Below are 11148 nucleotides of genomic sequence, written 5' to 3'. Positions count from 1 at the left end.
AATCGTTCTCAATCTTACTCTAGAACATTGTAAATCTGAAGACTTTTGCTTTTGAGTGCTGTGCATAGGAAAGTGATTTATATTATAGGCCTAATAAAAATATAATTTGCTTATTAATTCACATGCATTAGCCTATTTTTTATACACACTGGTGGTTAAAAGTTTGAAATAATTATTATTTATTTATTTGAAAAAAGATTGAATTTATTTGATCAAATATTCAGTAAAGCAACAGCCTAATATTATTAAATATTACACTTAAAATAGTGGTTTTCTATTTATGTTTGAAAATGTCATTTATTTCTGTGCTCAAAGTTGAATTTTCAGCATCATTACTCCAGTCTTCAGTGTCCCTTCAGAAATCATTCTAACTTTAGTGACATTAAACTGTCCCTTGTAAAAATTCTTTAAAATAATTTACTATTTGTCATATACACCAGAAAAGACAAATTATAATGTCAAGAATATGTCACTCATTTATGGTGTGGTGTGGTGTGTTACGGACTGGGTTTGGTGGGCCGCTCTGTGCCAAAAATCCAGGGCCACTTTTTGGCCCCAGTCCACCCCTGCTTGTACTTAAATGCAGCATTTTTAATGGAGGCCATTTAAAGCAAGCTGTTAATTCTGTTTCAATCTATTCCAATAATATTAGGCAACAACAACCTGATACTTTATGTTAAGTAGGTTTTTTTAGTTATTAAAATGGCCCTGGGGTCTTTGAGACCTTAAACTGAGCATGAGGGTTAACCATGGTGTTAAAGAATTAAAAAAAAAAAGAAAGATGTGGAAAGGGAGCCCAAGAGGAGGAGAGAGAAATAGGAGAGAGGTACTGTGAGGAAGCTCTTGGCTCTGCTTGTCTGCACTTGCACACCAGATGCGCTCTGCCTCAGCTCTGGAATGTGTTTGTGAGAGCAGTTTAACCACTGACCCACCCAACCATTACCACAGAAATCTGATCCAGACAATCCACTCAACCTCCTTCATTGTGTGTGCGTGTGTTCTTCTCTCTATTATCTTGCTTCCTCTATCTACTTTCTTTCTCTCCTTCTCTCCCAAAAATGTGCCTAAACCTATTTTTCAAATTTGGTTCCCACAAAGTTCTCCTTTCTTTAACCACTGATTACTCAATGTGTTCACTCAAACACACACTTTACAAGCACAGGTTCTCACTCATACACAAGCACTCATGCTGATTGCATTTTAATGGTAATCCATGAGCCGTGACAAGGCAATAAAATAAAATGTGAGAAGTTAAAGATGGTCATTCACTCCACACATAAAGGCAGAGGAGGGAGATTTTCTTTTTTACTCTTCCCTATTGAGTTCAGGGCTTTTACAAGTGATAAACATTTTAAACTCACACACAAAGTCAGTAATTTAAAAAATAAATAGAGACATTGCTTTTTGGATATTAAATATGTTTATGAATATGAATAAAATAGTTTAATTTGATGTTGCTTTACGTGAGTAGATTGTTTGCTGGACAGAGAGATATACAGACAGACAGATAGACAGACAGACAGATAGATAGATAGATAGATAGATAGATAGATAGATAGATAGATAGATAGATAGATAGATAGATAGATAGATAGATAGATAGATAGATAGATAGATAGATAGATAGATAGATAGATAGATAGATAGATTTAAGATTTATGCATTTGAATTGCATATAAAATTTTGATCTAGTTGGTTATAAAGAAACTTAATAAACTTAATGTGATGTATATTTGTCAGCCATACATAAATTAAATTTGTAAGATTTCTGTACTCAGAAATGAATACATGAGTACAGAAATGAGTGATGTATAAATTATTATTAACTGTTTACATCTGCAGGCCTACATTTATTCACTTAAAGAGTGAAAATATGGTTAGCTGTGGAACAAATAGTATTCAGTTGTTTGATATTGTAATGAGATGGAAACAAATTGGATTGACTTATGATAAATACATAAACCTGTTTTCTGTGTATTTAAAACATTATTAGATAGACAGATAGATTTAAGACTGCAATGATAAAAACACATGGAATAATTTATTCCAGAATTCGGCTCTAGGTCTATTTCCCAATCGAGAATCAAAAGTGGTTGTTTTGTGGGATTTTGACATGAACTTTTGGCAGTGGTAGATCAGACCAAAAGCTTTGACAAGGCTGTGCTGTTTATGTAAATGTGATGTTTACATGTAAATGTGTGCCAAGAACATAACTTTAAAAAGAAACATGTGAAATCATTGCTGTGACGAGATGTTTCTGGATGAATAGGCTATAACTCTACATCCAACACAGACTCGAAACTGTGTAAAGGAAAACAGACAACAGTGACTTTTACATCAAATAATCATAGATGATAGATGATGACAGTTTCAAACGCATGGAGCATCTTCACTGTAAACAAACCATACAGTTAACCAACGAAAAGGAGACAAAAAGAAAAATAACAAAAGAAAAATAAACTACAATTATATTGAAAATGTATCCCTTCTGGATACATTTGATCCTTCAAATCTCACACCTCAGAGTAAATAAAGCTCCAGAGCTTTGAGGTTTTAACACGTGGCGAATGTCTCGTGATCGTGTTGCTTTGCGGAACCTTATACAATGCTGCCCCCTGCAGGCTCCTGGCCGCCATAGACGCAGACGCTACACATTGTGACTATCCAACCGTATTGTTCGTTCACACACAAAGTACTTCCTCTGTTTGTCCACACTTTAACTTCTCAGTAACAGTGAAATCGCCTTACACGCAGCAGCGAGTTATGAAGTCCTGTATACTTAGTTAAGACCGTCTACTAACTAACTACCATCCTTATGATTTTGCAGAAACACCACTATTTTTTTAATCGTGCAAAACTCTGCTCCAGGTGAGGCTCGAACTCACAACCTCGGCATTGCTCTGCTTTGTACTGCTGTATAAGTACCGCGCGCTAACCGATTGCGCCACTGGAGCTCTAGCCCTACAGTGCAATAACAGACCCCAAGAGCGTGATGTACAGCGACTACATATTATTTTTTTGAGTAATACGTGTTTTGTCGCTTATTTTTTTCAACTGTCCCAAAAAAATCAAATATGTAGCTGTTTTTAGAAGCACATGCCCTGCTTGACACTTTTTTACACTTTTAAATCAAATAGAATATATTCTTATCACATATCCCAGTTGTCTCCAAGCATGGTATGAAAATATTTCCCAATACTATTAGAGTACATCTGCCCTGAAGTGACATCACATTTAAAGAATCCATCTTGACTCCTCTTTCAATTTATGTTTTTTTTTTCACGCATACAGTTGATGATATGATATGATATGATATGATATGATATGATATGATATGATATGATATGATATGATATGATTAACGATCTAAATAAAATAACAGATATCAAAGGTTAAGATCATTTGATCTTCCTTTACTCCGCCCACAGTGCATCGTTTCCCAACAACTTACTGCAACTTACAAAACCGTCACGATAACCACAGCAACTCCTGCCTTGATCGTCGGGTAAGTCAAAAAAGGCATTTAATCTACATTGATTATATTTTCTCAATTATTTTGCCAAAAATAGATTAAGATTAAAAATTACAAATAACTTTTTTTCCACAATTCACTATTAACTGAGTGGAATTGGAGAACATCTTTGTGTGTACATTGTGTTAACACAATATTAATGTACTTTTAGGTTACTTTTCATCATGAGTAACATCACCTCCTGCACAGAACCTCATACCCTTGTTTCTTCCATTTTAACGCCTGTTCTCATTTTGGAGTTCATCTTTGGGTTGCCTGGAAATGTGTTTGCTCTGTGGATTTTGTTCTTCAAGTCTCCATGGAAAGCCTGCAATGTGTATCTCTTCTGCCTGGTGATATCTGACCTCCTACTCCTCACTGGGCTGCCTTTCCGCATAGATTATCTCTTTCGTGGGGGAAACTGGATATTTGGCGAATCCTTTTGCCGCCTCATTTTATATATAATATCAGTAAACTACTCAGGTAGCATGGCTTTCATGTCAATATTAGCCGTGGACCGCTTCTTCAGGATCCTTCACCCACACCATCGCATTTGTCGAATGAGTGTGAGACAAGCTTTAATGTTGGCTAGCATGGTTTGGATGGTTGTTCTACTCCTTCGCCTTCCATCTGCCCTGAACCTGTTTCTCGCATCACAGAAAAACTCTTCAAAGCTCACATGCCACAGTTTTCTCTCATGGACATGGCCGTCGGTTCAGATGAGGATATATAATTCAGTCCAGCTCATAGAGGTCCTGTTAGCATCTGCACTGGTGGTCTTCTGCTTTGTGCGAGTTTCCTTTCACGTCCATGGTCGCCAGTCTAAGGGGGCACACCGCAGAGTGAAGCGAGCAGTGAGATTGCTTCTGTTTACTGTGATCATATTTGCTCTGTGTTTCCTGCCTACAGTCACTTTTGGCATCTTCCTTCAAGTGTTTTCCTGTTCAGAATTCCTCATGGTGTGTTTTCATGCTTCTTTAGCTTTAACCTACATGAACAGTGTACTGGATCCAGTCATCTACTGCCACATTAACTCTTGGTTCCGTGACACCCTAAAGGGCAAAACCAACTCAGTAGGGCTGACGAAGTTCAAGATGAGTGTGAAAACGAACAGAAAACGTTAATCTACCTGATAAACTGTTGTTTTTTTATAATCAATGCATTGGGGGCAATTCAAATATGCGTGTTAAAGGTATAGTTCACATAAAAATGAAAATTCATCAAGGATTTACTCAGTTTTCTCATGTCGTTCCAAAACTTCTTTCTACTCCAGAACACTTACCCTATAGGTTTCACAGACAAATGTGAATGTGAAAATGGCACGTGTAATAGGCTTAACAATTACAAATGTGAAAATGTTAAGCCTAATCCTAGACTAAAATGTAAGTATGAGCTGTTTCAATTGAAAAAAACTTGCACTGACTGATTTAAAAATATATCAGTGCCTTTGTTTTGTCTCTAGATGCATACCAGTAATGTTTTTTTTCTAAGTACGTTCATAAAAGTTACTTAAAAGTTGAACTATGGCCTAATCCTGGTTTAGTCTGTGAAACCAGGCCATAAAATAATACTTTGAAATATGTTTGAGCTGTTTTTCTTAATATCTTCTTGTGTGTTCTACAATAGTCATACAGGTTCGGAACAACATTAATTTCTCTGTGAACTATCCCTTTTTCTCTAGACAGTTGACCTAATGGATTATTATTTTGCACAATAAATTCTATATACTGTACACCTTTCTATAGTTTGCCATTTTTTCTGCCTGTATTTATAAATAACATGCAACATCAATTGCTTTTCGTATTATTACACAAACACACAATCTGTACTGCGCTTCTTTATTTAGCATTTTTCAGTAAATGTGTGACGCACAATGAAGTACAACAGAAATGTATGAGGCATAGAAAACAAAATAGCTTATTGTTTCACACTCGCATGCTGTCACATTGCCCTTTGAAGTTAAAAAGCAAATGATTTTCTGCCTTAAAAACATCCAAAGGGTATTACTGGCATCTGAAAGAGTCTTTAATGTCCAGGGGAACAGAACCTTAATGTCCTGAATGAATATTTAAGAGTTGCAAGGACTGCTTTGACTTCCACGAATCATTACAACATCTCCAGTTAAAATAATCTATTGAACATGCTCTCAGTTAAGACCACCTAATAGCCAGCAACTCAACATAAAATCCAGTCCTTGCTTGAATATGATATAAAAACAGCTCACAAACTTGTACTTGTCATGATACGCACAGAAGATACAGAGAAATAAAGGAAACCATTCAATGCAGAGCTAACTGAATTTACAAAGAGTACACTAACACTTCTCAAAAGAGTCTGTTGAGTGGTCAGCATTGATCTGCACATGATACACATTTGTGGCTTGGCCACTCGTGGAACCCTGTAAGTTTAGTTCCCACAGTCATAGATTCTCATCAAACAAGTGCTTAGAGCTAATGTTACAAGTTGCTGCAAGGTAAAAGTGTTTGCATTGAAACTTAATGAGCATTCAGTACTTAGAAAGATAGTGAAACAAGAGCTTCAGGCTGCCGTCCAAGAAGGTTCTGAATATACAAGTATCATTTTATTGGGGGTTATTAGCTAAATGCTTTATTACTGAGAGCCTTTTGTCCTGAATAGGAAGCGAAAGTTTTAGAAGAAGACTAAAGAGGAATAAGAAGTGTTTTAGTGGCTTGTAGCCTATGCGGTGCAGAGTTACAGGCAGCAAATGAGAAAGTGACAGAACAGGCTGAGGGAACGATGCAGGCGAGGGTCAGTCGTGGATGACGATTGGGCCTCGCATCCGTAAACTGGGGTGAGGGGGCGCCAGGACAGGTACCTGCGCTGGCCCCTGGGGGACCCTGCGCAGGCTGATCTGCTCACATGGTTGTCTGCACGCTCTTCTTAACTGTGAACGGGAGAGCAGCCTTCTGGCCTTCCTGAGGGAAAAGGAAGATAAAACACAACATTTCATACATAATGGGTTCTTTTATTTTAAGGTATGCATTAAATTGATCAAAAGTGATCAAATGTTCCAAAAAATCTATTTCAAATAAATGCGGTTCTTTTGAACTTTATATTCATCAAAACATACTAAAAAATGGTTTCCACATAAAAAATTAAGCAGTTCAACATTGATAATAATAATAATAATAAATGTTTCTTGAGCAGCAAAACAGCATATTAGAATGCTTTGGTGTAATGATGCTGAAAATTTAGCTTTAGTAGAAAACAGTTGCAATAATATTTAACAATATTACTGTATTTCTGATCAAATACAGCCTTGGTGAGCATAAGAGACTTCTTTTAAAAACTCTTAATCTTACCAAAATTTTGAACGGTAGTGTATTAATTATTAAATTAATATTTGAAATATATATGGTGTTGATTATATATTTTAAAATATTCATTAAAGTAACTATATATTTGACTATACCGAGTATATACTGACTATATTGCAATAATTTAGAACGCAAGTATCATGGAATCCCCTGCAACAGGATATTTCTAAAACATTGTGACAGGAAATACACAAGAAGAACTAACATGCTTTATCATATTTTGCAAGCTTTGCAATGTGAGCTTGCTTACTTGTTTATAAAATATCAAGAAAGAAAACTAAATTGAAAACTGTACAGATTCGGTTTTCCTATGTGCATTGGCACGTTGCAGATATAGGTTGCAATTATTAAACGAAATAACATAAATCAACATGGCTTAGTGACATAAATAATGTTCTATTCATGATCAGGTCCATATAGCAAAGAGCAAAATGAATGAATCGCCTGGGTCTAACGTTCATGCAATTTGAATGAGGCTGACAGGCATCCACAGGGGACGGCCCTTAGATTAGATTGGCCATAATGAAAGAACCGTTAACTGGGTCTCGAACAACAAATACATGATGATATTCTAGAATGTGCTGTGTACGTGCGCTTGCATTTATAGCATATGTGTTTACTTTATAAATCACACTATGTTAACACAAATACACATTCATTCATTACCAGCACAGAGCCGTAATATAACTATGATTAGGTTGCATGCTTTTGCAATAATGGATTTGATTAGTTCTTTTGCAAAGCAACAGCAAACCTTTAACACTACAAATATCATAGAATGAGAAACATATACTATCTATTTTAACATCAACTCAAACATCAGAGTGCAATTTCAGCAAGAGAGAGTCATGACAGTCTTTTGTAAACCTGTTAGAGAACCAGTCTACGTCCCAGACCAGATCCCATTTGTCTCTGGGTCTCTTGCCTAGTTAAAGGCTAATCTTTCAGAGCAGGGGCGCTAAATTTAGCCTAGTATCCGCTCCAGCGCTGGAGGCCATAGGGAGCTGTGTAAGTCATGGCTCATGTGGATGTGGCTGTAATGGAGAGGCATTTTTCTTCAAGCTCCAGCTCACATCTACTTCTCAATGCCAAAGATATTAAAACCAAACCCCTTGCTGCTGTGGGTGAACTATTATGACTATCTGACTTCTGTCTGTCTGATCTACATTAAGCATAAAAACACATTTTGCGGGTTGAGGTGTCAAAAGCCACCAGAAAGGCAGTTCATATTGATTGTATAGGTTAATTGAGTGTCTCTTTTGGTCATACATTTCATACATTTTGCAAGACTCCACAGGTAATGTGGTTTAGGTTTTGTGTACGGTGTGTGCGATCTTACCATGTTCAGGTGTCTAACAGCTGCAGCAACAAAACGAGACAAGCAAACAGTCACTAAAAAGTAGTCAAAAAGTAGTCATGAAACAACAGGGCAAATCATGTGTCCAATTCCCCCTGCTCAAAATAAAATCTTCGTTTGTTTAATTTGAATCTAACTAGAACTTCAGAAACATTTCACATCCAGTCTGTACTTTAAACTCAGTGCAAACAGGGATGTCATTAGCATTGTGGATGTGTTCAAATCATGCAGAGTTGGTAAAAAGTAAGCCATTATTGTCTTAATCCTTTCATATTTCATTTCAGTTGACTGAGAATTAACATCAAATAACAAGTTAATCTTTCCATCATATTACTGCAAAATGATGGAGGATGGCTGTGGAGACCATCTCCAGTCTAAATAACACTGCCAAACAATTCTACTGAGAAATGTTGCTATGACTCTACATTATAAGGAAATAAAAAAGCACATTCACAAAGGTAGTGAGACAAGTACACTGGCAATCAAAAGTTTGGACACAACTACTCATTTTAGATTATTTTATAAACAAAACTAAACAAAAACAAAAAACAAACCAAAACGAAACAAAAAAAATAAGTAAATAAATAAAATACAACAATAAAACAATACAAAAAACAAACAAAAAACCTAAAATCAAAACAAACAAACAAAAAATAAATAAATAAAATACAACAATAACAATACAAAAAACCCTAAATCAGTTAGCAAAACTGAAATAACTAATAAAAGTATGGGATTTACGTAATAAACAATAAACAAATAAATCCTATATTTTATCTAATGTAGAAATTATGTAAAAAAAATGCAATCTTTTCAGAAATTATACAAATGACAATTTACTTACAAAGCTATTTTCAAGCATTTAAGCATAACCGGTTTTAGGATCACGAGAATCCTAAACATCTAAAAAATATATATATATTTTTTTATTTATTTTATAATTTTTTTAAAAGTTGTGTATTCAAACTTTTGACTGGGAGTGTATGTGTGTTTGTGAAGCATTAAGTTACCTGTGGAGTCTCATCTCTCTGGATTAAACCTAACCTCAATCTGCATCAAAAATCATTATTTTTCAGTTGTCTCTCCATGCCACCACAGATTAATGGGATCATGGGTATTGTTAATTATAGGATCTTTGTTATTGAAAAATTGTCCCTGACATCTGAGATTGACTCGCCCATTTCCTACACTGACAACTCCGGTTTAGACCCTCTTACCCGCCACCGTCACTGGGTATGACCAATGCAGTAATTACACATGTGCCAATGCTGTCACCAAGATCAGTCACTCTTAGGTGAAGGTTGAATCAAAATGATGGAAACTTAATCAGATGTGTCATGCCATCTCAGAGGATAATCTCTGCAGGTGCCAATCATGGAAGAACAAGGTAAGGGCTGATTTTTGACATGGAGTGTGTCTGCCCTGCTGTTTTCTATTAAATTTGTCTCTAGGTTCTATGTACAGGCCTGAGTAAAGCTAACCAAATGAGAGTACACAATAGTGGATTTCGGTGTCCCTTAGTGAACAAGGCACGACAAGTTTAGGTTTTAGAGGAGTGCGATGCCATGGGAAATATAGCCAAAATGGACAGCAAGGTCGGTTTGCACACCTCGTCTCTCGGGAAACCAGGAAGAAGCTGTCATCGGGAGCATCGATCCAATTGGGTCGTCTCTTGCGGAGCATCAGGCCACTGCCACGAACGTTGGAGGCACCAGTGCTGCTTCCATTATGCTGCTGAAATAGGGAAGGAGATGGGCATCTTGAAATATTTCCTTCTTGCAAAAGAGTTACCGACTATATGCCCTCAGAGGACTTCGGTATTCATTTTTATAGTGAGAATAAACATTTGGTAGATGCCTAGAAGCAAAAGGATGCCTAGAGTCTCAAAAGGAATAAATAAAAAATTATTTAGCAAAAACAAAATTAAAAAAATCACACATAAATTTTGTATTTTGCTATAGGTTAACTGTTTTCTGCTTTGAAATTGATTATTTTTCTTAGTGAAAGATAAAATAATCTACAAAATTAAAGATAATTACAGTAAAATTGTTTAATACATTTTTAATGTGCTTGCATTTTAAGTAGTCATGTAATAAACAGAATAATTTACCGATGGCTCGTTATTGTTATTACCTTCTTAGTGTTTCTCACTAACTTAGTTACTCCCCAAAACACAGACTTGTAATGAATTTTAAATAACAAGACACTCAAAAATGTCTCATTAACAAAGCAATTTTCTTCTGTCATTTTGAAACTCAACCTGGGATCTATAAATTAGTTTGGTCCCACGAGATGCAAATAATGTTCATAGAGATAAACAACTGAAACAATAAAGCAACTTTTAATCTTCTTCAGTTTTAGAAATGAAAGGCCAAAAAATTAGGTGAAGGTCCATCTATTATATTTACATTATTCATCTTATGGATGAACAGTGAGTGCCTTTGTGTTTGTTTTGCTGTCTTTCACTTCTCATTTCCATTTGGCCCGGCCACAATAATCTGTGTGAAACCTCCCAGGCTGGAGATTGAAGCTGTCACCTGAACCAATTCACAGCGTCAACAGTATCTGCATTTGAATATGTTATAAGATGGAATCTCGCTTTCTCAGCAACACAAATGCTAGTAAGTTATTTTCTTCCAGTCCGATGAACGCACACTGATAATATATGAGACCTTCCTGCTTTAGTCTAAACCAGTGATACCAGTGAATCAAGTCATTGCTACTTACCAGAATGGGTCCCACAATATGGGCTGGATTTTCTATGACAAAAAAAAAGAGGTGCATAGTATGAAATAAGCATATAATACCATGACACATCCATCTTTGACATCTATACTCCTAAAAATAAAGGTTCTTTATGGGCATCTATGATTCCATGAAGAACATTTAACATCCCATTGGAAACTGTTACTGGAAAAAGAGGTTGTTTAGATGTTTAGAGG

The 11148-nt window shown here is 35.9% G+C and overlaps 2 protein-coding genes across 3 annotated transcripts in view; one reads left to right on the top strand and one right to left on the bottom strand.

Annotated features, from left to right (window-relative positions):
• The first annotated feature begins 3430 nt into the window (after nucleotides 1-3430).
• On the top strand, nucleotides 3431-5242 carry LOC306851941 (oxoeicosanoid receptor 1-like). The gene is made up of 2 exons (XM_079388466.1): nucleotides 3431-3505; nucleotides 3684-5242. The coding sequence occupies exon 2, from the start codon at nucleotides 3697-3699 to the stop codon at nucleotides 4633-4635; it is 939 nt and encodes a 312-aa protein (XP_079244592.1). The 5' UTR covers nucleotides 3431-3505; nucleotides 3684-3696; the 3' UTR covers nucleotides 4636-5242.
• A 94-nt stretch (nucleotides 5243-5336) lies between these two features.
• The window catches only part of LOC306851934 (metastasis-associated protein MTA3-like), a gene marked incomplete at its 3' end in the record, with an annotated part of 30014 nt that continues 24202 nt past the window's right edge, over nucleotides 5337-11148 (bottom strand). Inside the window, exons 17-20 of one of the 2 annotated variants that reach the window (XM_079388456.1) lie at nucleotides 10934-10965; nucleotides 9816-9940; nucleotides 8189-8208; nucleotides 5337-6447 (exon numbers count right to left, since the gene is read on the bottom strand). In XM_079388456.1, the coding sequence (XP_079244582.1) occupies nucleotides 8202-8208; nucleotides 9816-9940; nucleotides 10934-10965 (164 nt within the window). The remainder of the gene's footprint in view (nucleotides 6448-8188; nucleotides 8209-9815; nucleotides 9941-10933; nucleotides 10966-11148) is intronic. The other variant, XM_079388457.1, reaches the window with a different exon arrangement.

The sequence above is a fragment of the Barbus barbus genome (genome assembly GCF_936440315.1).
Source record: "Barbus barbus genome assembly, chromosome: 32".
NCBI lineage: Eukaryota > Metazoa > Chordata > Actinopteri > Cypriniformes > Cyprinidae > Barbus > Barbus barbus.
The sequence above is the reverse complement of the archived record's forward strand: the minus strand, read 5'-3'. Positions and strand labels throughout refer to the sequence as shown.